General features: G+C 45.4%; 1 protein-coding gene across 6 annotated transcripts; it reads left to right on the plus strand.

Annotated features, from left to right (window-relative positions):
• Positions 1–4,471: 4,471 nt before the first annotated feature.
• C1QTNF8 (C1q and TNF related 8) lies at positions 4,472–26,255 on the plus strand. Of its 6 annotated transcripts, none has more exons than XM_072119939.1 (5): positions 5,809–5,821; positions 6,025–6,129; positions 6,251–6,284; positions 24,459–24,690; positions 25,610–26,255. In XM_072119939.1, the coding sequence occupies exons 4-5, from the start codon at positions 24,471–24,473 to the stop codon at positions 26,155–26,157; spliced, it is 768 nt and encodes a 255-aa protein (XP_071976040.1). In that variant the 5' UTR covers positions 5,809–5,821; positions 6,025–6,129; positions 6,251–6,284; positions 24,459–24,470; the 3' UTR covers positions 26,158–26,255. The 6 variants fall into 6 exon arrangements, with proteins under 6 accessions (XP_071976039.1, XP_071976040.1, XP_071976035.1 ...); XM_072119934.1 differs by lacking the exon at positions 5,809–5,821 and adding an exon at positions 5,843–5,900; XM_072119938.1 differs by lacking the exons at positions 5,809–5,821; positions 6,251–6,284 and adding an exon at positions 4,472–4,609.
• Positions 26,256–26,957: the final 702 nt, after the last annotated feature.

Consider the following 26,957-nt stretch of genomic DNA (forward strand, 5'->3'; position numbering starts at 1 on the left):
ATGTACCCCCTTCACATGAAGAAAATCCTCTCATAGACAGCAGTACAACATGTGGCTCCCTGGTGATGTTCCAACTTCTCAAGAAGAAAATCCTCTCATAGACAGTGGTAGAACATGTGGCTCCCTGGTAATGTACCCCCTTCTCATGAAGAAAATCCTCTCATAGACAGCAGTACAACCTGTGGCTCCCTGGTAATGTACCCCCTTCACATGAAGAAAATCCTCTCATAGACAGTGGTAGAACGTGTGGCTCCCTGGTAATGTACCCCCTTCACATGAAGAAAAGCCTCTCATAGACAGTGGTAGAACGTGTGGCTCCCTGGTAATGTACCCCCTTCACATGAAGAAAAGCCTCTCATAGACAGTGGTAGAACGTGTGGCTCCCTGGTAATGTACCCCCTTCACATGAAGAAAATCCTCTCATAGACAGTGGTAGAAGCTGTGGCTCCCTGGTAATGTACCCCCTTCACATGAAGAAAATCCTCTCATAGACAGTGGTAGAACGTGTGGCTCTCTGGTAATGTACCCCCTTCACATGAAGAAAATCCTCTCATAGACAGTGGTAGAACGTGTGGTTCCCTGGTAATGTACCCCCTTCACATGAAGAAAATCCTCTCATAGACAGTGGTAGAACATGTGGCTCCCTGGTAATGTACCCCCTTCACATGAAGAAAATCCTCTCATAGACAGTGGTAGAACGTGTGGCTCCCTGGTAATGTACCCCCTTCACATGAAGAAAATCCTCTCATAGACAGTGATAGAACATGTGGCTCCCTGGTAATGTACCCCCTTCACATGAAGAAAATCCTCTCATAGACAGTGGTAGAACGTGTGGCTCTCTGGTAATGTACCCCCTTCACATGAAGAAAATCCTCTCATAGACAGTGGTAGAACGTGTGGTTCCCTGGTAATGTACCCCCTTCACATGAAGAAAATCCTCTCTTAGACAGTGGTAGAACGTGTGGCTCCCTGGTAATGTACCCCCTTCACATGAAGAAAATCCTCTCATAGACAGCAGTACAACATGTGGCTCCCTGGTAATGTACCCCCTTCACATGAAGAAAATCCTCTCATAGACAGCGGTAGAACATGTGGCTCCCTGGTAATGTTACTACTTCAAAGGAAGAAAATCCTCTCATAGACAGTGGTAGAACATGTGGCTCCCTGGTAATGTACCCCCTTCACATGAAGAAAAGCCTCTCATAGACAGCGGTAGAACATGTGGCTCCCTGGTAATGTACCCCCTTCACATGAAGAAAAGCCTCTCATAGACAGCGGTAGAACATGTGGCTCCCTGGTAATGTACCCCCTTCACATGAAGAAAATCCTCTCATAGACAGCAGTACAACATGTGGCTCCCTGGTAATGTACCCCCTTCACATGAAGAAAATCCTCTCATAGACAGTGATAGAACATGTGGCTCCCTGGTAATGTACCCCCTTCACATGAAGAAAATCCTCTCATAGACAGTGATAGAACATGTGGCTCCCTGGTAATGTACCCCCTTCACATGAAGAAAATCCTCTCATAGACAGTGGTAGAACGTGTGGTTCCCTGGTAATGTACCCCCTTCACATGAAGAAAATCCTCTCTTAGACAGTGGTAGAACGTGTGGCTCCCTGGTAATGTACCCCCTTCACATGAAGAAAATCCTCTCATAGACAGCAGTACAACATGTGGCTCCCTGGTAATGTACCCCCTTCACATGAAGAAAATCCTCTCATAGACAGCGGTAGAACATGTGGCTCCCTGGTAATGTTACTACTTCAAAGGAAGAAAATCCTCTCATAGACAGTGGTAGAACGTGTGGCTCCCTGGTAATGTACCCCCTTCACATGAAGAAAATCATCTCATAGACAGCGGTAGAACATGTGGCTCCCTGGTAATGTACCCCCTTCACATGAAGAAAATCCTCTCATAGACAGTGGTAGAACGTGTGGCTCCCTGGTAATGTACCCCCTTCACATGAAGAAAATCCTCTCATAGACAGCGGTAGAACATGTGGCTCCCTGGTAATGTACCCCCTTCACATGAAGAAAATCCTCTCATAGACAGTGATAGAACATGTGGCTCCCTGGTAATGTACCCCCTTCACATGAAGAAAAGCCTCTCATAGACAGTGGTAGAACGTGTGGCTCCCTGGTAATGTACCCCCTTCACATGAAGAAAATCCTCTCATAGACAGCGGTAGAACATGTGGCTCCCTGGTAATGTACCCCCTTCACATGAAGAAAATCCTCTCATAGACAGTAGTAGAACTGGTGGATCCATAGCAATGCTCCCACTTCCATTGCCACAGCCACAGCTTCTACGTGTCTATGAGTGGATTTTCTTCATGTGAAGTTGTAACATTACCAGGGAGCCACAGCTTCTACCACTGTCTATGAGAGGAAGAAAATCCTCTCATAGACAGCGGTAGAACATATGGTAATGCTCCTGCTTCCATTGAAGACAATCCTCTCATAGACAGCAGTGGAGCCTGGGGGTCACTTGTAATATTTCGGCCTTCCTTGCAGAAAATTCTTGTATAAACAGCAATGCAGCTTGTGGTTTACTGATAATTGTACTGCAATCTAGAAAATCCTTTCATAGACAATAGATGAGTCTGTGCTGATAAGTTTCCCGTCTCCGATACATAAAATAATATGATACAGAGAAGTTGCACCTGTGGCTCCCCATTATCCGCCATACAGAAAATCCTTCCACAGACAGCCGCACAGCCCGTGATTTGATGATAATTTGACCACTATACAGGACAATTCCATCACAACCAAAGGCTTTGAGGGTCTCTGGTTTTATGCATTAATACTAATTACTCAGTAGAGGGCGACAAAGAGCACTGAAGCACATAAGCTCCTCCCACTGATAATTGCATCTAAGCATTATGGAGCATTATGGGAGCAATGTTTGCTACGAAACCTACATGTTTGTGATTTTCTTAGCATTTAGTAACCCTGGCATCATTTGGTGTTGCTATCCATATTGAATGGAGTTGCCCTTTAATTGCTGAGCTGTGTTATTTTGCATTATATAGTAGGAAATTTGTATGGAATGTTGTGTATCACATTCCCGCAGCCTTTGTCATTCTCCCAGTTATGTCGGTGTCTCTGTTTTCTTGTGTGGTCTTCCCTGACTTGTGGTATAGACTATTGTCACTTCATGAATACAGAAACACTCGGATTATCCTGGAAAATATCATCCATGTCTTGGCAACAGGGACACATTCTGTATAAAAGAGCCAATTAGTCTGCTGTGCCATAGGGACAGGCCAAGCTGCTGTGGATAAGACTGTGTTCACATCATGCTTTGGCAACATCCCCCACCGGGGCTTAGCCTTTTCTTGGGGCCTGGAGGCAGCCGGAGCCCACAATTACCAGAGTGGCCCTATTCGCAACTACCCCCTTGCCTATACATTGGCAGGGGTGTTGCACTTTATTCATATATATATGGTGTATAAATGTAAAACATACACAAAATTAAAAAAGAAATTACATTTTTGTCTGTAGATCAATAAAGCTTGTTGAAACACAACAAGAAATGCTTCTGCATCAAACTTGGAACGCCCACTTTAAGGTGGAGTTTAGACAAACTGGCGATGTACCTGCCTCTCGTAGAAAGCGGCGCAGCCTGTGCCTCACTGTTAATGCCACAGGGGACAAGACAGGACGTGGTTGTTGTGGATATAACAATAAAGTCTCTGGATACACAAGGGAATGTGTTTATACTGAAGGTACACCGTCAGCTTAAAGGGGCACTCCAGGCAAAACCGACAAACCTCAGGTTATAAAGACACTGGAATTGATATAGTTTTATAGGAAAATATTTAGTGTAGCTTGAGATTCATTGCTATATACTCCTATTTCCTGTGCACTTAGGGATCCAGGGGGTGGTCCTACTGAGTGGGAGTTTTTTTACATACTCACTCCACCCACTGGACTCACAATGCCAGATCGAACAAATAATATCTCAGAGGTTCCATATATCCCATAGGGCTACATCCATCTCAAAAAGTATAGATTTCCAGCTGGTCTACTATTTCTATAAATTGGTAACACTTAAGTCCCGCCCCCGAGGAGCATGTCAAACCAAATTAGCAAAACCCCGCTCCTTTACATGCCAAAAAGACACAAACTTTCCCAGAAAATTAAGAAAAATAGCAACAATTTTGGTCCAGAGGACATTTTGATGAGGTGGGACATGTTGATCTTGTGGGGGGTGATTGGTATTCAAGGTCATGGGACGTCCAGCTCCACCACATTAAGGGATGGGTTAATGATGATGAGTCCTCACAGCTACTTGGCAGATCTCAAAATTTGAGGAAAAAAAGTGATAGCTCCTTATCCTGCTCAGCAATATATGCACAGACATGTCAGTGTACGGCTGAGGATCTGCTCTCAGCCTCGTCCAGTCTCCCGCTGCAGCTTTGTCCCATTATCATGGCTATTTATAACATAACACAACAATCATGGACGTCCCGCATGACCTCGCAGGGAGATACCGCCCCCGGCCAGCCCCGCCATGTACTGCTCCATCAACATGTTTTGGGATTGAGGAATACTGCTGCAGACGCCTGTGAGACCAAAGCCTGAACCTCACTACTGGTCCTCAGGTGAGTCTGGCTCGGAGGGTCCCCTGTGACTCTTCAAGGGACACTCATCACACTCAAATGTGTGCAAATATTTGCAGTAAGAACCCCCAATATATGGCTTATAACAGCAGCTATGACACTGGAACTACAAGAAGGCGACAGCTCCATCCACTGTGTAATGGCTGTGCTGAGTACTGCAGCTAAGCTCCCACTCCCTTCCCATTAGTGTCCGCACCCTTATACTTCTAGCTTCACTCCATAAATGTATCGGGCTTAGCTTGAGAGGAACTTGGGCCCTAGATTCTTGGGGACGTGGGTCTAAAATCTTATAGGGAGTGTGTCTCCCCTACGGCATGATTCAACATTTGTGTCATTCCCCACCAACCATGGTGTTTAGCGGTTTTTAGTAGCAGCAGGATTGTGAAAAATTGATTTATATATTCAGGATTATATCTTTTACATGTTCATCAGGGAGAGGTGTGCTGACACTGCTGTGCTCGTAACTCTCTGCAATGAACTTTTCCAAAGCCCCTCTCCTTTACATGGAGTGACTGCTGTAGTGCTCAACCAGAAGCCTATTACACAAAGCAGAAGGGTGGGAGTAAGTAGCAGCTAAATGCAGAGAACTAAGAGCACGGCAGTGTGAGGCGTGCCCCCTAGTGCTACAATCCTGAAATACAAATCAATTTTTCACTGTCCTGCTTCTACTAACAACATACACTTACACAATTTGACAGGACTAGTTTATTTTGGTCATGTAAAGTTGCCAGCTAACCACAGTATAGTAGATAACTTGCTGATTGGTCAGGATTAGAGGTGAGCGGTCCCGTTGTTAGGGTTCGGTCACCTGAACTGGACGTAGTGTTGGATTGGCTGTTCCCTGGCTATTGGTGGCCGAACAGCCAACCCAGTAAAAAGTCCAGGTCAGGCGGCCCGATATTCAAATCTGCTTGTATCTAGTCAGGATCCGAGCCCCACCAATTCCTGAGAACTGCGGTCCCATGCATTATACAATACGCTGCTGTCCAGCAATTATCTAGCGCCACTCTTATCTTCAGGCCGTGTCTGGTATTACAGATCACTAAAGTGAATGAGGCTGCTCTGCAGTACCACACACAGATCCTTTGGAAGGCCGTGGTTCTGTTTTTATGAAAGATGGCGGCCATTTTGTTGTAGTCCTGTACAAACATGTCCTTAACTTGGTTCTTCTAAGTTAGTAAATAGAGATGTCAGGTGAGTGTCGTGCAGTGACAAGTGTGAGGGGGTGGATGTGGGGGGCCGTGTCCTCGGCACCAGGTTCAGCAGTCTCAGGGTTTGTATCTGTCTCTGTCTCTGTATTTGCCCCTCGGGCCAGGAAGGAGATGGGGCCAATGATCGAAGAAGAAGCAAATTCACACGTGAGAGCCAAATGTAACACTTTCCAGTTCTCCCTCCAGGACGGCTCTGCCATGTGTCCTCAGGAATCTCTGGCAGCCGAATCCTAAGTTCCTGGAGAAACTTCAGACCTTGAGCAGAAGACAATCCCCTGCAGAGGAGAAGAGGTAAGACCACAGGGAGGGGGCATCATCTACGACACATCATACACACACACAGGCCGTCATCTATATTCCCACCCCGACACCAAGGGTGGAGTCCAAGGAATCTGACAATGTCTTTTGTTAGGAACCGAGCAAACTGCAAACACAAGACGGATCAGGTCAGGAGAACCACAGGGGGGGCTCCCAACCGTAAGTCCCCAAATGTCTCTTTGTGGACCCCTAAGGCCACAGGGATTCCTTTTTACTTTTGCTTTCGTCGTTGTGGGATGTTTTAGACTTTGTTGCTGCTTTGAAAGTTTTTGTTGTTTGGATTTTTTTTTATGTCTCTTAAAGCTACAGTCCTCTAAATCCAGGACTCCAGTACTCCGAGAGGGCAGGGTTCTTATCCGTATCATCGGAAGAATGCAAAGGGTTAAAAAAAAAAAAGAAAAAATAGGGGTTAATGTAACAAACAAAACAAAAATTAACTAAAGTTTTGAAAATGTCATTGATCATGTGCTCACGGGACATTAGGAAGCACCACACCAAGAAGTGCGGGAACGGCCACAAAATTTCCCAGGAATTTCAATCCTGGGAAAAACATGAATTGTTAAAGGGGAACCTGTCAGCAGCTGAGACTATATAGATTGCGGTCAGTGTTAGGTATTGTCCCTGGAGAGATGTATAATCAAAACTATGTGTATGTTATTGGTAGCAGCAGGACTGTGATATATGCATTTATATTCTACGTCTGTAGCATGTGGACATGTCCTCACACTGCTGTGCTCTGTGCTCTCTGTTTTATATATTGTCCTTAGAAAGATGTGTGATCAGACCTTTGTGTATATTATTAGTAGCAGCAGGACTGTGATATATGCATTGATATTCTAGGATTGTAGTCTTTCCAAGTGAACTTGGGGCATTTCCTCACACTGCTGTGCTCTTAACTCACTGCACTAAACTGATACACAGCCCCTCCCCTCTGCTCTGAGTGACTGTTGTACTATACAACCTGCTATTACATTTACTCATCACAGAGGGGATGGACTGTGGATCAACTCACTCCCCAAGTGCATATTTCATAGTACTGCTGTTACTAACAACAGACACACAAAGGTATGATTACAATTTTTCCAGGGACTTAACACTGTAGGCAGCACAGAGCACAACAGTGTGAGGACACACCAGTGCACTTGGGGAATCTACAGTGTTGGAATATAAATCCATACAGTATTTCACAGTCCTGCATCTACTAACATACACACAAAAAGATTACACAACTCTCCAGGGACAATATCTAGCAGTAGTGTGAGTACATACCACCAGTGCCACGATCCTGGAATATAAATCCATATATCACAGTCCTGCAGCTACTAACATACACAAAAAAAATAATTACACATCTCTCCAGGGACAATATCTAACACTGGCTGCAGTGAGCACAGAGCACAGCAGTGTGAGTACATGCCCCAAGTACAATCCTGGAATATAAATCCATATATCACAGTCCTGCTGCTACTAACAACATATAGAAAGGTCTGATTACACATCTCTCCAGGGACAATGCATAACACTGGCTGCAGTCTACATGGTCACACCTGCTGACAGGTTCTCTTTTGTCTGGGTGGTCACTTCAAGGCAAAACTACATAATTGGTCGCTGCATGGGTTGACTTTGGGCACTCGTTGTCCCCTCGGGTTAAATCTGAGTTGTCAGGCCTCCGCTGTCTGTTTAATATTAAAGTTTTCTGCCCCCGCCATATGTAGCAGTAGCCGATCTCTTTGAAGGACGTGTAAGGAATTCTCTTCTGCTTCCGCTGTTTCATCTCGGTGAGCGACGGCCGCGGAGTCTTTGTAGCTGCCTCTAGATCCGCAGCTGTGAGGAGAAGGTCCTACAGATACAACCATGAACCCTCAGGCTATGGCAGTGATCTCCAACTTGTACAAGTCGTCAAACTACAACTCCCAGCATGCCCTGTCAGCTGGAGGCTGAGATCTGTAGGCTACGAAAAATTGTGCTACTTAGAAAACCAGACCTCCTCAGTCTTCTCTGGTCTCCTGGTTTCATGGTGACCTTATCCAAGCATTGATGGTGTTCACCTAGTCCAGTGATGGCGACCAAGCCCCCAAAATACAACCAAAACCCACTTATCTTTTCGCAAATTGCCAACACAGAAAGTTAAGCAGTAAGTTATTGCTCTCTGCTCTGTCACAGCTATCAATCGTATTGATGTCCAGAGGACACCAATACAGTAGATAGAGGAGAAATTCGGATTATCATTGTAACTTCCCTCCAGTGTCCCCTGTCTAGGAAGAATCGCGGGGACTGGAGAAGAAGGTCCCATGATAACCCAGAGCTGTCCACACCTCCCTGGTCTTGAGTGAGTGTCACCTTTGACACCAGCGCCTTAGGTTCTCCACCACTGACCTAGTTTATGACCACATTTTGGGACAGGATACTGGATTTTTTGTTTCGTTGTGACTGTGAATTGCATCAAATGTCAACTGGATTGTGGAATCAGCTCTATTAAATGACCTTCATGACATTCTTTCAAGGTCCTTTAGCCAACCAAATATAGCATCTGATCAGGACAGATGCTTAGTGGAGTGAAGGGCCTTTGATGATGTGATGTTCACTTTGCAGGTCCTGAAGGAACCGTGAGAACTGCATAGAGAAGACTGTATGTAAGTGTTTGGTGTGGAGTCTGTAGTTTTTTGGAGGGTCTGTTTTTAATAGGTCTGGTCTGAGGTCTATTATTTTTAGGGGTCTGGTCTGAGGTCTGGGGTATCTATTTAGGTGTTATGGGATCTGTAATGATTTGGGGTCTGATCTTGTATTGACTATTGTCGAATTTCATGCAATGTCAGCATAGAGTCATCATGCTCTTCCGAGTGGCCACTCCAATATTTGCCATGACCAAAGACCATGCCATCCTCTTGGTGTTTCTGTCCTTGTGGCTTTTCCACCAGGTTCTGCATAACATGAGTGACAATTCATTGAAAACCATAACCATGGGCTGACCTCAGCATCTCCTCCAACCTTCTAGTCCTCTAGAGGTTCACCTGATCTCACCTTCTCATCCTATTTTTCTTTCTGTATAATAGTGCTGCCCAAATTTTCAATGACCATAAGTAAGTTTGGTCTGAAGGTCTCTACAATCATGACAAACATTTCCACTATCTGGCTAGTTCTCCGGCCACACAGTAGACCAATCACTTCCCACATCTGGTGACCACAGGTAATAGATCTTCTGTAGTCAAGGAAATGGGACAAGTCAACAAATATAACCTTCTGTCCTTGGAAACATTTGTTAATCTGTCCTTCCTAATTAGACCATGGCTGATCCTGAACGCCCCAAGTCATCTGGAGGACTCCTCTTCCATCTGTTACTGAAGCTGGGGGATTACTTCCACAAGTCTCAGGCTAGTTACCAGGGTTGGCCTAGGAGATGTTTGGAGACACATTTATAGGTGCTGATGCCTTCATACTTGGAATTCCACCAAGACCTTTCTTATGGAGATCCCCATGTCCCCAAGTGCATTGTCTAGGTCAGTCAACAAAGCTGCATCTTCCGTTCACAGTTTGCTGACGGCTGAAGTTTCTGCAAAAGCTCCGGAGTCCAAGATCACAGGTCACTGGTGTAGACCATTTGTATGTTCTCAAATGCCAAGATCCATCACCTTTGACCAGTTTCCCTCTTGGCCACTGAGACTAATACATACAATAAGTGCGATCCAGAAGAGGTGTAAGAGCAATTATCAACCATCAGCGCTTCTGTGCTTCCTAATTCTCACAAATGTTCTGTCCTCTGTCTCTAGCAGCTGTTCCCTTAAGGGGCTGAATTGTGTTGGAACAACAGATGAAGTCATGCTGGGAGGATGGGGGACCAAAAAATGTATAAGAGATTCAAAAACATTTTCTTAAAGATGCTTGATGCACACAGCCGAGGAGCCAGTGCTGCTGAAGCTTCCCCGGCAGGCAATGCTACATTGGACAACCTAATACTTAAAGGGGTTGGTCCACGAAAGATACATCCCCTATTAATAAGACCGGGGATAAATGTCTTGGCTGGGGGTTATCTATTCCCATTAAACATTTCCTTTAAAATGTTTTTCTTAAGGACATTTTTGTAGGATAACATTGATTGTTTTTTAATTGCGGTAGTTGTGAAATCTTGGCACCACTTGACGTGTCTCGAGGCCATGTCTTGGATCATAAATATTCTGGTGTTTGGATTGATTGTCTTCTTATGTCTAGAAACGGTGCCAGAAAACTTATCTTGGTCTGGAGGACTTAGCAGAACCACTATGGGCACCATACATGTTACTCTGCCCCTACATTGATGACCATCACTCACAACCTATAATGTCCTCTAGTGGAGACGACCACCATTCGTTGGGACACTTAAGTTATGAGTCCATGTATTCAGCCGGTACAAAGTTTATTTTGATGCTGTAATCCTTTCTCTACGTCCCCAGGCCAAGGCTTAGCAGCTCATTGACAATTGTCCCCTGGCACCTGGATAACAGGACTTGTACCTACAGGCCCAACAAGTTGGGTACTAAAAACAGCAATCAGTGGAACAAGTAAGCCAGAAAATTGATTTGATATGTGAAACTATTTTTTTTGAAGGACCTTTGTGACCAGTGGCGTAACTAGGAGAAGCAGGGCCCCATAGCAGGCTTCTGCATGGGACCCAGGGGCGTTGCTAGGGAGGAAAAAGATCCGGGGCACGGGCCCCAATGCATGTGTATCAGACTTTAGTAATGCCCCCCCTGTACATAACCCCCTCACATGTGCTTGTGCCAATAACAACCTGACAGTGTATACAGCTACAGAAACCACAGAAGAAATCCCTACTTTTTCCCTCCAGTGACTGCAGGTGACGCATCCTCAATCTTCTCCATTAGACATCACCACATCTTATGTTCCCCATTGTCCCTACATCTTGGACAGTGTTATCCTGCTGCTGCCCCCAACAATCCCCCCCAAATACTGTGAGGTTTGCATCACACTGGTCTCACTAGAAACGCAAATGAGATAAAACTGAGGCCTATTCTAGTGCCACGTGTGAACACGCCCCAAGAAATGTCCCCCACACAGCCCCCCAGTAACGTGCTACACACAGCTACCCCCAGTAATGTGCCCCCACACAGCTACCCTCAGTAATGTGCCCCCACACAGCTACCCTCAGTAGGTAATGTGCCCCCACACAGCTACCCTCAGTAATGTGCCCCCACACAGCTACCCTCAGTAATGTGCCCCCACACAGCTACCCTCAGTAGGTAATGTGCCCCCACACAGCTACCCTCAGTAGGTAATGTGCCCCCACACAGCTACCCTCAGTAGGTAATGTGCCCCCACACAGCTACTCCCAGTAGGTAATGTGCCCCCACACAGCTACTCCCAGTAGGTAATGTGCCCCCACACAGCTACTCCCAGTAGGTAATGTGCCCCCACACAGCCCCCCCAGTAGGTAATGTCCCCCACACAGCCCCCCTCCCAGTAAGTAATGTGCCCACACACAGCTACCCTCAGTAGGTAATGTGCCCCCACACAGCTACCCTCAGTAGGTAATGTGCCCCCACACAGCTACCCTCAGTAGGTAATGTGCCCCCACACAGCTACCCTCAGTAGGTAATGTGCCCCCACACAGCTACTCCCAGTAGGTAAACATTTGTCAAAGGGAAAGAGAGACAAAATGGCGATCCCCCTAAGCCACACCCCCAATCACTCCCTGGCCACGCCCAAAATTTTAGCCATATTATAATAATAAAAATCATCTCAATAAAAAAAAAAATTATTATCCTCAATGGGATTTGAACCTAGAACCTACAGTGTCCATGTACAATAATGACATAGTGCCCCAACCCACTGAGCTATAGCCTCGGTGCTTATTTAAAGGGCACCTACCACCACAGATCGGGTGGTAGGTGAATCAATGGGACGTGAGGATAGCCCTTTTAAGGGCTAATCCTCACGTCCCCGCACTTTTTTTTAAACTTTTATTACCCTAATATGTTAATTTTGTTATGCGGCTACTTGGGCGTGGAGTAGCCGCATCTGAGGTTACACGAGGCGGCTACTCCGCGGTCACTGCTCCGAAGCCGGGGCTGCACAGGCGCGGGCCTGCTGTTCTGCGCATGCGCAGACGGCAGGATCGGCGGACGAGGGCGCGCAGCTACGAGCAGCTGCGCGCCGAACATGGTGAGTAGGAGGGGTAAAGTGGCTACCGGGGCGTGGAGTAGCCGCCTCGTGTAATCTCAGATGCGGCTACTCCACGCCCAAGTAGCCGCATAACAAAATTAACATATTAGGGTAATAAAAGTTTACAAAAAAGTGCGGGGACGTGAGGATTAGCCCTTAAAAGGGCTATCCTCACGTCCCATTGATTCACCTACCACCCGATCTACCTTTATAGGTAGATTTGTGGTGGTAGGTTTCCTTTACGTGTAGAATTTTGGTAACTAAGAACTATGACTACTGTTACACTGTGACACAGATTTAATGCCTTGGTATATAGGGAGGGATCTTCTCAGAGATTATTGTAATTATTGAGACTATTATTATTATTATGGAGATTATTATTATTATTATTATTTAGTTGATTATTATTTTTTACTATTATTAATAATCGTCTCCATAATAATAAAAATAATAAAATTTATAATAATAATAATAATAGTCTCAATAATTACAATAATAATCTCTGAGAAGATCCCTCTCTATATATCAGGGCAGTAAGTCTGTGTCACAGTGTAAATGGCAGATAACACTTCTTAGTTACCAGAAATCCTCAGCTCTGTATCGCTGGGCTTATAGCTCCGTTAGTTAAGCTCCTGTCTACAGTGCAGAGGGTCCCAGGTTCGAATCTCAGCCTGGCCAAAACTTTATGTAATTTAATTAAATAAAGAGCTTGTGTCTGGGGAAGCCCTGGAGACCATATATGGGCAGATGCTGATCTGAAGCTGATGACGTGGTCCCTGCTCTCCGCTAAGCTGACACTTCTCTGATAAGGATTCCCTGCCCGATGTCTGCTCTGGGGAACCCTAGGAGATGCAGTGACCATATATGGACAGATGCTGATCTGACCTGATGACGTGGTCCCTGCTCTCCGCTAAGCCCGACACTTCTCTGATAAGGATTCCCTGCCCGATGTCTGCTCTGGGGAACCCTAGGAGATGCAGTGACCATATATGGACAGATGCTGATCTGACCTGATGATGTGGTCCCTGCTCTCCGCTAAGCCCGACACTTCTCTGAAAAGGATTCCCTGCCTGATGTCTGCTCTGGGGAAGCCTAGGAGATGCAGTGACCATATATGGACAGATGGTGATATGAAGCTGATGACGTGGTCCCTGCTCTCCGCTAGCCGACACTTCTCTGAAAAGGATTCCCTGCCCGATGTCTGCTCTGGGGAAGCCTAGGAGATGCAGTGACCATATATGGACAGATGCTGATCTGACCTGATGACGTGGTCCCTGCTCTCTCAGCTAAGCCGACACTTCTCTGAAAAGGATTCCCTGCCCGATGTCTGCTCTGGGGAACCCTAGGAGATGCAGAGACCATATATGGACAGATCTGATCTGAAGCTGATGACGTGGTCCCTGCTCTCTCCGCTAAGCCCGACACTTCTCTGAAAAGGATTCCCTGCCCGATGTCTGTAGAAGCCATTCTATACTGTGAGTTCAGACTTTCAAAGTATTTACTATGCGGACACAGCAATGTCTCCCACAATGTCTCCCAGTAAGCAATGTCTCCCACACAGGACCCACAGTAAGTAATGTCCCCCACACTGCCCCCCCCCCCCCCCCAGTAAGTAATGTCCCCCACACTGCCCCCCCCCAGTAAGTAATGTCCCCCACACAGCCCCCCCAGTAAGTAGTGTTTCTCACACAGCCCCCCCCAGTAAGTAATGTCTCTCACACAGCCCCACTTACCTCAATGATGCAGGTCTATGTGTTCACTGTGTGTTTCCCCGGCAGGTCATGTGACCCTCCATGACATCATCACAGGTCCTTCAGAGTATTATTCCTCCAGAGGCTGCAGCCCCTGCTGGGGAAAACAGTGACTGCACTCCTTCTCATCACCATCTGTGGAGATCGTGATGAGAGAGAGGAGGATGCACAGGGGAGAGCCGGGGCTCCAGCCAAAAGATCCGGGGCACAAGCCCCGGATCTTTTGACCTAGCGACGCCCCTGATGGGACCCCACTTCTCACTTAATAAAAATATACATATTAATTTACTCACACATACATATAGAGCATATATACATCCCATATACCGGTATGTGATATATATGTTATGCTGTACTGTGTGCAGCATAATATGTATATAATGGTGCACATCCTCCACTCTTTAGTATGTCAGGTAGTATGACGGCTACTATGGCTGCTACCACTGTAGTTACGCCAGTGTTTGTGACATCACCTGTAAATGCTTTTTTGAAGGACCTTTGTGACATCACCTGTAAATGCTTTTTGAAGCTCCGGAGTCCAAGATCACAGGTCACTGGTGTAGACCATTTGTATGTTCTCAAATGCCAAGTTCCATCACCTTTGACCAGTTTCCCTCTTGGCCACTGAGACTAATACATACAATAAGTGCGATCCAGAAGAGGTGTAAGAGCAATTATCAACCATCAGCGCTTCTGTGCTTCCTAATTCTCACAAATGTTCTGTCCTCTGTCTCTAGCAGCTGCTCCCTTAAGGGGCTGAATTGTGTTGGAACAACAGATGAAGTCATGCTGGGAGGATGGGGGACCAAAAAATTTATAAGAGATTCAAAAACATTTTCTTAAAGATGCTTGATGCACACAGCCGAGGAGCCAGTGCTGCTGAAGCTTCCCCGGCAGGCAATGCTACATTGGACAACCTAATACTTAAAGGGGTTGGTCCACGAAAGATACATCCCCTATTAATAAGACCGGGGATAAATGTCTTGGCTGGGGGTTATCTATTCCCATTAAACATTTCCTTTAAAATGTTTTTCTTAAGGACATTTTTGTAGGATAACATTGATTGTTTTTTAATTGCGGTAGTTGTGAAATCTTGGCACCACTTGACGTGTCTCGAGGCCATGTCTTGGATCATAAATATTCTGGTGTTTGGATTGATTGTCTTCTTATGTCTTCTTCCTAAGACTATAGAAAAGGAGCCAGAGAACTTATCTTGGTCTGGGCACCATACATGTTACTTTGCCCCTAAATTGATGACCGGACCATCACTCACAACCTATAATGTCCTCTAGTGGAGACGACCACCATTCGTTGGGACACTTAAGTTATGAGTCCATGTATTCAGCCGGTACAAAGTTTATTTTGATGCTGTAATCCTTTCTCTACGTCCCCAGGCCAAGGCTTAGCAGCTCATTGACAATTGTCCCCTGGCACCTGGATAACAGGACTTGTACCTACAGGCCCAACAAGTTGGGTACTAAAAACAGCAATCAGTGGAACAAGTAAGCCAGAAAATTGATTTGATATGTGAAACTATTTTTTTTGAAGGACCTTTGTGAGCAGTGGCGTAACTAGGAGAAGCAGGGCCCCATAGCAGGCTTCTGCATGGGACCCAGGGGCGTTGCTAGGGAGGAAAAAGATCCGGGGCACGGGCCCCAATGCATGTGTATCAGACTTTTAGTAATGCCCCCCCTGTACATAACCCCCTCACATGTGCTTGTGCCAATAACAACCTGACAGTGTATACAGCTACAGAAACCACAGAAGAAATCCCTACTTTTTCCCTCCAGTGACTGCAGGTGACGCATCCTCAATCTTCTCCATTAGACATCACCACACCTTATGTTCCCCATTGTCCCTACATCTTGGACAGTGTTATCCTGCTGCTGCCCCCAACAATCCCCCCCAAATACTGTGAGGTTTGCATCACACTGGTCTCACTAGAAACGCAAATGAGATCAAACTGAGGCCTATTCTAGTGCCACGTGTGAACACGCCCCAAGAAATGTCCCCCACAAAGCCCCCCAGTAACGTGCCCCACACAGATAACCCCAGTAACGTGCTACACACAGCCCCCCAGTAACGTTCCCCACACAGATAACCCCAGTAACGTGCTACACACAGCCCCCCAGTAACGGTCCCCAACAGCCACAAAGCAATGACCCCCATACATCTACCACCAGTAATGTCCGCCATACAATCACCCCCAAAATGTCCCCCACAGCTACCCCCAGTAATGTGCCCCCACACAGCTACCCTCAGTAGGTAATGTGCCCCCACACAGCTACCATCAGTAGGTAATGTGCCCCCACACAGCTACCCTCAGTAGGTAATGTGCCCCCACACAGCTACCCTCAGTAGGTAATGTGCCCCCACACAGCTACCCTCAGTAGGTAATGTGCCCCCACACAGCTACCCTCAGTAGGTAATGTGCCCCCACACAGCTACCCTCAGTAGGTAATGTGCCCCCACACAGCTACCCTCAGTAGGTAATGTGCCCCCACACAGCTACCCTCAGTAGGTAATGTGCCCCCACACAGCTACCCTCAGTAGGTAATGTGCCCCCACACAGCTACCCTCAGTAGGTAATGTGCCCCCACACAGCTACCCTCAGTAGGTAATGTGCCCCCACACAGCTACCCTCAGTAGGTAATGTGCCCCCACACAGCTACTCCCAGTAGGTAATGTGCCCCCACACAGCTACTCCCAGTAGGTAATGTGCCCCCACACAGCCCCCCCAGTAGGTAATGTCCCCCACACAGCCCCCCTCCCAGTAAGTAATGTGCCCACACACAGCTACCCTCAGTAGGTAATGTGCCCCCACACAGCTACCCTCAGTAGGTAATGTGCCCCCACACAGCTACCCTCAGTAGGTAATGTGCCCCCACACAGCTACTCCCAGTAGGTAATGTGCCCCCACACAGCCCCCCCAGTAGGTAATGTCCCCCACACAGCCCCCCTCCCAGTAAGTAATGTGCCCACACACAGCCGCCCCCCCCCCCCAGTAAGTAATGTCTCCCACACAGGACCCACAGTAGGTAATGTCCCCCCCACACATACCTCCCAACATTTGTCAAAGGGAAAGAGAGACAAAATGGCGATCCCCCTAAGCCACACCCCCAATCACTCCCTGACCACGCCCAAAATTTTAGCCATATTATAATAATAAAAATCATCTCAATAAAAAAAAAAATTATTATCCTCAATGGGATTTGAACCTAGAACCTACAGTGTCCATGTACAATAATGACATAGTGCCCCAACCCACTGAGCTATAGCCTCTGTGCTTATTTAAAGGGCACCTACCACCACAAATCTACCTATAAAGGTAGATCGGGTGGTAGGTGAATCAATTGGACGTGAGGGTAGCCCTTTTAAGGGCTAATCCTCACGTCCCCGCACTTTTTTGTAAACTTTTATTACCCTAATATGTTAATTTTGTTATGCGGCTACTTGGGCGTGGAGTAGCCGCATCTGAGGTTACACGAGGCGGCTACTCCGCGGTCACCGCTCCGAAGCCGGGGCTGCACAGGCGCGGGCCTGCTGTTCTGCGCATGCGCAGACGGCAGGATCGGCGGACGAGGGCGCGCAGCTACGAGCAGCTGCGCGCCGAACATGGTGAGTAGGAGGGGTAAAGTGGCTACCGGGGCGTGGAGTAGCCGCCTCGTGTAATCTCAGATGCGGCTACTCCACGCCCAAGTAGCCGCATAACAAAATTAACATATTAGGGTAATAAAAGTTTACAAAAAAGTGCGGGGACGTGAGGATTAGCCCTTAAAAGGGCTATCCTCACGTCCCATTGATTCACCTACCACCCGATCTACCTTTATAGGTAGATTTGTGGTGGTAGGTTTCCTTTACGTGTAGAATTTTGGTAACTAAGAACTATGACTACTGTTACACTGTGACACAGATTTAATGCCTTGGTATATAGGGAGGGATCTTCTCAGAGATTATTGTAATTATTGAGACTATTATTATTATTATGGAGATTATTATTATTATTATTATTTAGTTGATTATTATTTTTTACTATTATTAATAATCGTCTCCATAATAATAAAAATAATAAAATTTATAATAATAATAATAATAGTCTCAATAATTACAATAATAACCTCTGAGAAGATCCCTCTCTATATATCAGTGCATTAGTCTGTGTCACAGTGTAAATGGCAGATAACACTTCTTAGTTACCAGAAATCCTCAGCTCTGTATCGCTGGGCTTATAGCTCCGTTAGTTAAGCTCCTGTCTACAGTGCAGAGGGTCCCAGGTTCGAATCTCAGCCTGGCCAAAACTTTATGTAATTTAATTAAATAAAGAGCTTGTGTCTGGGGAAGCCCTGGAGACCATATATGGGCAGATGCTGATCTGAAGCTGATGACGTGGTCCCTGCTCTCCGCTAAGCCGACACTTCTCTGATAAGGATTCCCTGCCCGATGTCTGCTCTGGGGAACCCTAGGAGATGCAGTGACCATATATGGACAGATGCTGATCTGACCTGATGACGTGGTCCCTGCTCTCCGCTAAGCCCGACACTTCTCTGAAAAGGATTCCCTGCCCGATGTCTGCTCTGGGGAACCCTAGGAGATGCAGTGACCATATATGGACAGATGCTGATCTGAAGCTGATGACGTGGTCCCTGCTCTCCGCTAAGCCCGACACTTCTCTGATAAGGATTCCCTGCCCGATGTCTGCTCTGGGGAACCCTAGGAGATGCAGTGACCATATATGGACAGATGCTGATCTGACCTGATGATGTGGTCCCTGCTCTCCGCTAAGTCCGACACTTCTCTGAAAAGGATTCCCTGCCCGATGTCTGCTCTGGGGAACCCTAGGAGATGCAGAGACCATATATGGACAGATGCTGATCTGAAGCTGATGACGTGGTCCCTGCTCTCCGCTAAGCCGACACTTCTCTGAAAAGGATTCCCTGCCCGATGTCTGCTCTGGGGAAGCCTAGGAGATGCAGTGACCATATATGGACAGATCTGATCTGAAGCTGATGACGTGGTCCCTGCTCTCTCCGCTAAGCCCGACACTTCTCTGAAAAGGATTCCCTGCCCGATGTCTGTAGAAGCCATTCTATACTGTGAGTTCAGACTCTCAAAGTATTTACTATGCGGACACAGCAATGTCTCCCACAATGTCTCCCAGTAAGCAATGTCTCCCACACAGGACCCACAGTAAGTAATGTCCCCCACACTGCCCCCCCCCCCCCCAGTAAGTAATGTCCCCCACACTGCCCCCCCCCCCAGTAAGTAATGTCCCTCACACAGCCCCCCCAGTAAGTAGTGTTTCTCACACAGCCCCCCCCAGTAAGTAATGTCTCTCACACAGCCCCACTTACCTCAATGATGCAGGTCTATGTGTTCACTGTGTGTTTCCCCGGCAGGTCATGTGACCCTCCATGACATCATCACAGGTCCTTCAGAGTATTATTCCTCCAGAGGCTGCAGCCCCTGCTGGGGAAAACAGTGACTGCACTCCTTCTCATCACCATCTGTGGAGATCGTGATGAGAGAGAGGAGGATGCACAGGGGAGAGCCGGGGCTCCAGCCAAAAGATCCGGGGCACAAGCCCCGGATCTTTTGACCTAGCGACGCCCCTGATGGGACCCCACTTCTCACTTAATAAAAATATACATATTAATTTACTCACACATACATATAGAGCATATATACATCCCATATACCGGTATGTGATATATATGTTATGCTGTACTGTGTGCAGCATAATATGTATATAATGGTGCACATCCTCCACTCTTTAGTATGTCAGGTAGTATGACGGCTACTATGGCTGCTACCACTGTAGTTACGCCAGTGTTTGTGACATCACCTGTAAATGCTTTTTTGAAGGACCTTTGTGACATCACCTGTAAATGCTTTTTTGAAGGACCTTTGTGACATCACCTGTAAATGCTTTTTGAAGCTCCGGAGTCCAAGATCACAGGTCACTGGTGTAGACCATTTGTATGTTCTCAAATGCCAAGTTCCATCACCTTTGACCAGTTTCCCTCTTGGCCACTGAGACTAATACATACAATAAGTGCGATCCAGAAGAGGTGTAAGAGCAATTATCAACCATCAGCGCTTCTGTGCTTCCTAATTCTCACAAATGTTCTGTCCTCTGTCTCTAGCAGCTGTTCCCTTAAGGGGCTGAATTGTGTCGGAACAACAGATGAAGTCATGCTGGGAGGATGGGGGACCAAAAAATGTATAAGAAATTCAAAAACATTTTCTTAAAGATGCTTGATGCTTTTTTGAAGGACCTTTGTGACATCACCTGTAAATGCTTTTTTGAAGGACCTTTGTGACATCACCTGTAAATGTTTTTTTGAAGGACCTTTGTGACATCACCTGTAAATGCTTTTTGAAGGGCCTTTGTGACATCTCCTGTGAATGCTTTTTTGAAGGACTTTGTGACATCACCTGTAAATGTTTTTTTGAAGGACCTTTGTGACATCACCTGTAAATGCTTTTTGAAGGACCTTTGTGACATCACCTGTAAATGTTTTTTTGAAGGACCTTTGTGACATCACCTGTAAATGCTTTTTGAAGGACCTTTGTGACATCACCTGTAAATGCTTTTTGAAGGACCTTTGTGACATCTCCTGTAAATGTTTTTTTAAGGGCCTTTGTGACATCTTCTGTGGATGCTTTTTTTGAAGGACCTTTGTGACATCACCTGTAAATGCTATTTTGAAGGACCTTTGTGACATCACCTGTAAATGCTTTTTGAAGGACCTTTGTGACATCACCTGTAAATGCTTTTTGAAGGACCTTTGTGACATCTCCTGTAAATGTTTTTTTTAAGGGCCTTTGTGACATCTTCTGTGGATGCTTTTTTTGAAGGACCTTTGTGACATCACCTGTAAATGCTATTTTGAAGGACCTCTGTGACATTACCTGTAAAAGCTTTTTGTGAAGGACCTTTGTGACATCACCAGTAAAAGCTTTTTTTGAAGGACCTTTGTGACATCACCAGTAAAAGCTTTTTTTGAAGGACCTTTGTGACATCACCTGTAAAAGCTTTTTTTGAAGGACCTCTGTGACATCACCTGTAAAAGCTTTGAGTCAAGGACCTCTGATGATGTCATCATTTGTCAGAAGGTCTTGAAACCCCTGTAGGAGAGCCACAAAGGAGAAAAATATGACTGTTTGTTCTGGGGTCTGTAAAGTTTTAGAGGGTCTGTTCTTAGGTGTTCTGGTGGTGATCTGTAATTGTTTAAGAGATCTGTATTTAGAGGGTTTGGGGTCTGAAATTGTTTTGGGGGTCTAATGAGGGGTCTATAAATGTATAGGGGGTCTGTATTTAGTCGGTATGGTCTGGGGTCTGCAATTATTTAGAAGGACTGATGATGGGTCTTCACTTAGGAGTTCTGTGTCCATGAAGGCAACGTCTACACTCTGTAATTATTTAGGGAGTCTCATGAGGGCCTGTAATTCTTTAGGAATCCATGTTTACGGGGGCATAGTCTTGGGTCTGCAATCGTTAAGTTGTTCTGTGTTTGGAGGGTCTGGGGTCTGAAATAGTTTAGTGCGTCTAATCAAGTTTAGGAGGTCTGGGGGGGGATACGGTCTGGGGTCTGGACTCTGTATGTGCGAGAGGATGACATATATAACTCTAACTTTTAGTGGTTCATTGGACAGAAGCAGACCAAGGAGGAATTTCGGTAAAAAGTTGTACTTGGATCATGTGAGGACTTCACCTCCGTCCTGGATGCGCTGAGTTCATGACTACAAAACTAATCTGGACAAAAATGTGAAGTCGTTGACCTTGGGTTCAGAAAACAACTCCTCTGTAATTAGTTGTCTGTAAGAAGTGACATTTCATCATCTCAGCAGCCGGTGAAGATCCAAACCTCTCCAAACACATCTACTTTTTTACTTAAAGGGATTCTTTACTTTGAAGGTTCCTGATAATATATTTATCATAAGGTCACTGCTGGTGGGACCTCTAGTGATTGACATATAATTGATGTTTGATGCAGCGCCCCTACAGGTTATATGCAACAATGACATGTCTAGTCCTCCAGGGTCTTGTATTCCTATATTAGGTCCAAAATTCTGACTTCTATACAGTGATCGGAGAGCTGGTGCCTATACAGAGTTTCTAAAGGGTTTGGCCAGACACCAATTTTGTCAGAACAGCGATCACAGGTCCCGCTGACATCACAGAATCAAGAGGTCAGTAAGGCGAGTATGACTTCTCCATGATTTTATAGCAATATTAAGAAGTTTATTAATAAAATGTTGATGAATGGACAACCCCTTTAAGTTATTCAGTGCTGGGGACCACCTCTAGAGGGAGCCAAATATTTATGGTAAATTATAATACACAATACATACAGACCAACTTTACAGATGTCTTAGTCTTCTCTAAGTGGGAATAGGACCGCCCCCTGTGGGAGGGTTTCACAAGCCCCTCCTCCTCTTTTTCTAGGATATGCCTTTTGAGACTGCCCCTCAAAACTAGAGACCATCCCGGAAAGTTGAACAACAGTTTCACAGTAGGACAATAGGATGAAAGTAAATTTCTGGACTCCTGATAATTTTTTTGGCAAATTTTTAGAGCAGTGAATATGAATCCATAATATTTGGAACCTGGAGGCGATGAGGAAGTTGTGGACCAGTTTCAGTCTTCGAAACTTTGCAGAAAGTTCTGCAGTGTACTTTGTGCCTTGAGTTACCGCCCCTTTAAGTAACTTTAGCATTTTACTGCTGCCCTCCAGTAATTTGGAGCCGCATCAAACCTTCTTCTGTCTATGAACATGAAGAAGAAATTCTGCAAATGGAAGATGGGAACAGCGGGGAGAAGGAACAACCTGTTTACCCCCCTTCCCCCTCCTTTGTCTTATTCACATGCAGCCGGCGTGCGCGCAGCAAGCGGAAACCGCACTCCAAAGGTTATTCTCCATAAAATTCCTTCTTTCTTGGAGGAAACTCAAACTTTTCTTGAGATATCTTTGAACAGGAGAAACTTGCCGAAATAGCGAGGATTAGCTCCTGGACAGCGATGGCGCTGTCGCCTTAAAGGGCCCCGCTAGGAGTGGATGAGGTCTCGGCTGCTTTCAAAGACCTCAATCTGAAGCAGATGAGATCTAAAGGAAATTGTCCTCCAGCTAAACGGCTTGGAAGATGTTTGAACTCCCACAGACCGGTCTTCTTAGCCAGCGCACAGCTGCCCCCGGGGCAAATCACGGCTAAGGTAGAACGTAGTATGAAAGGATATTGTAAACCGAGGTAGGTGGGGGTGTAAAATATTTATCTCCTGGATGTTGGGGCGGGTTTTGTCTAGGAATGGATGGAGGACATCAGAAAGAAAAGCACATGTTGGCTGTGCTACAACGACACGATGGAGATGAAGGAAGCTGTAGAAAACGGGCTTAAAGGGGAACTTTTTGACCTCCTCCTCCAAGTTCCGTTGCTTTTTTCTGAACCTTCAGACTGGACCACCCAGATGTCTATGAAACAAGTTCTCTCCTGGGAGCCTATAGAGCATAGTCAACCTTATCCTGGCTCTTAGGGGGCGGTACTTAACATGAGCAGCTAAAGAATGAACCAATGAAACAATTTCTGTCAGGCACCGCCCCTGAGCAGCTGCACTGATTCTCAGAAAGGCTTTCCGTTCCTCAAAAGTCTAAAGGGTGAAGAAGTAGAAGAAGTATGTACACAACAGTAAGTTCTGCATGGCTTGTTCAGATATTTGAGAATTTCTAGTGATTGGACATTGTTCAAAGGGATTCTGGAGATTTACAAATCCTCTTCTTTCTTATATGTTATAAATAGGTGAGGTCCAACTTCATTAACTCACTTGTTGCTGCTATTTCAAAAGGTGGTTTTTAATGGACTTCCCCTTTAAATCTTGATCTCTGTTCTAAGAAAACTGTAATAGTTTTTTCTTTCTGTAACCATCAAGGGTGTTTTTGTGAACGGAATGGGGAGGTACAATGTGGCCATCAGGCCTCTAGAGGTGCCATATGACTGCTCCGTACAAATGAGAGTTCCCCTTTAAGTGTTAAGTATAACATTTCAAGTGTTTTTGGTTTAAATTCCAGATCATTTTTTTTTTAACATTGCAAAACAAAAATGTACTGAAGTTACAATTTTAAAAATGTTCTGCAACATCTGGATTGTGTGATCCGAAAAAAGAAACATGACTTGTACATTTGAGCCGGAAGTATGTGTCCCTGTAATACAGTCACATCTGCAAAACATATTTGTACAGGAATTTTTTCAGGGTTATAAGTCCCTTTCCCACCATTCCATCCGTATACAGCTCTGTATATGCTTCTTATTGCCCCAGGTAAGAGATGTATACAGATCAGCCCCCTAGTGGTGGCAGGGAGAAGTAGGGATTTTTATTATGACCTCATTTCTTTATTGCAGGAAGGAGCTGTGATGTATTTCCCTGTGCTGTTCGTCTTGACGTGTCTGGTGTCGGCTGATGCTGCTGCGCCAAGAACGTACCTACTGCAAGAAGTTGGAAACCCATCATGTGTCCGTTGTTGTGGCCCCTCGGAGGAGCCTGCAGAGCCCCCCAAGAAAAGCAAAGTGAAGGAATATGCTGTATATCCAATGCCAAGAGTCCAGCCTCGTATAGAAATGTCCATTCTTAAGGGTAAGACTACATTCATTTTACAGCATAGCTACAACATGGGGGCAGAAATTCCAGGTCACGTCAATTATCCTTAAAGGGCATCTACCACCAGGATGAAGGATTGTAAACCAAGAACACTGACATACTGGTATGTTCCCCCTCTAGCAGAATCCACTTTTAGTTTAGCTTCTTATTCCCTTGTTTTTACAAAAAGAGGCTTGAAATATTATGCAAATGATGGGGTATGAGGGGCTCCTGCTTCTATGGAGCCCAAGCAGGCTCATTTGCATAATTTTTAAATCCCTTTTTTTGTAAAAACAATTGCATACTGAGCTAATGTAAGAGCGGATCTTGGCAGAGAGGGCACAGACCAGTATGTCAGTGTGCTTGGTTTACAATCCTTCATCCTGGTGGTAGATTTCCTTTAAATGCAGTCAGTGTTAGGTATCAAACTTTTGTGTAATTAGTTAGTAGCAGCAGGACTGTTAAATATGGATTTATATTCCAGGATTGTACTGGGGTCATGTCCTCACACAGCTTTGCTCTGTACATTAGATATAGGCAGGTGTCCAGAAGGAACCCATCTCCTGTGATGTTCCTCAGAACTTATCTCAATGAATTGTCCTAGAGGAGAGTCTTTAAAATGAATTCCTGTAGCTCCATGATCTCTCCTGGTCCAAAAAAGTTCATGTTATAAGTATAGTAGATGACCATGAGTGGGACAGGCCAAGTTTGGTGGGAACAGTTGACCATCCAATGTGCAATAGGCCAACATTCATTGGATATATGTCAAGGGCGAGCAACCAGTTGATAATACAATTTGACACCTCCTGACAATCTTCTTCCTTCTCTTTGAGGGTCCGTTGGCCGAGTTATTATGCGTTATGTCTTGGAAGCCCCCCCCAAACAAAAAAATAATGCATTCACTTCCCTATTCTAGGAGAAAAGGGGGAAATTGGTGGAAAAGGACCACCAGGAATCTCAGGCAAAGAAGGTCAACGAGGACACCAAGGCCAACCAGGGATGAAGGGTCAAAAGGGTCAAACAGGTCCACCCGGGAATTCTTGCAAGATCCAGTATGCAGCCTTCTCGGTGGCTCGTCGTAAGTCCTTACACAGCACCGAATATTTCCAGACCGTTGTGTTCGACACGGCCTTCGTGAACCTCTACGAACACTTCAACATGTTCTCAGGAACCTTTGTCTGCTACGTCCCTGGCATCTACTACTTCAACCTCAATGTACATACCTGGAACCTAAAGGAGACCTATCTGCACATCATGAAGAACAACGAAGAGACGGCCATCTTGTACGCACAACCCAGTGACCGCAGCATCATGCAGAGCCAGAGCCTCATGCTCCAGCTGAGGGACAAGGACGAGGTCTGGGTGCGCATGTTCAAAAGAGAACGAGAGAACGCCCTGTACAATGATGACACCGACGTCTACATCATCTTCAATGGCTACCTGGTCAAGGCAATGGACGACTGAGTGTCCACATAGAAGGGGAATTGTCCAGCTTCAGTAGTATTATCCACAGTATAAGTGTGTGACAGATGTAAATAATAAATATTATTTTATCCAGATTATTCAGATTTTAGAGATTTATCATTTACTACATAGTAGGTAACAATACACAAAGCTACAAACGATAGGGGGCAGTATTATAGTAGTTATATTCCTGTACATAGGGGGCAGTATTATAGTAGTTATATTCCTGTACATAGGGGGCAGTATTATAGTAGTTATATTCCTGTACATAGGGGGCAGTATTATAGTAGTTATATTCTTGTACATAGGGGGCAGTATTATAGTAGTTATATTCCTGTACATAGGGGCAGTATTATAGTAGTTATATTCTTGTACATAGGGGGCAGTATTATAGTAGTTATATTCTTGTACATAGGGGGCAGTATTATAGTAGTTATATTCCTGTACATAGGGGGCAGTATTATAGTAGTTATATTCCTGTACATAGGGGGCAGTATTATAGTAGTTATATTCCTGTACATAGGGGGCAGTATTATAGTAGTTATATTCCTGTACATAGGGGGCAGTATTATAGTAGTTATATTCCTGTACATAGGGGGCAGTATTATAGTAGTTATATTCCTGTACATAGGGGGCAGTATTATAGTAGTTATATTCTTGTACACAGGGGGCAGTATTATAGTAGTTATATTCTTGTACATAGGGGGCAGTATTATAGTAGTTATATTCCTGTACAAAGGGGGCAGTATTATAGTAGTTATATTCCTGTACATAGGGGCAGTATTATAGTAGTTATATTC

The sequence above is a fragment of the Engystomops pustulosus genome, chromosome 8, assembly GCF_040894005.1.
Source record: "Engystomops pustulosus chromosome 8, aEngPut4.maternal, whole genome shotgun sequence".
Taxonomy (NCBI): Eukaryota; Metazoa; Chordata; class Amphibia; order Anura; family Leptodactylidae; genus Engystomops; species Engystomops pustulosus.

What these genes read in the sequence shown, in the direction of transcription:
- C1QTNF8 (XM_072119934.1), top strand. Translation starts at nt 5,857, where the DNA reads ATGTGGGGGGCCGTGTCCTCGGCACCAGGTTCAGCAGTCTCAGG. An exon ending in CCAGGTTCAGCAGTCTCAGG is followed by an intron (nt 5,901 to 6,024) that starts GTTTGTATCTGT and finishes TTCTCCCTCCAG; the next exon opens with GACGGCTCTGCCATGTGTCC. An exon ending in GCAAACACAAGACGGATCAG is followed by an intron (nt 6,285 to 24,458) that starts GTCAGGAGAACC and finishes TCTTTATTGCAG; the next exon opens with GAAGGAGCTGTGATGTATTT.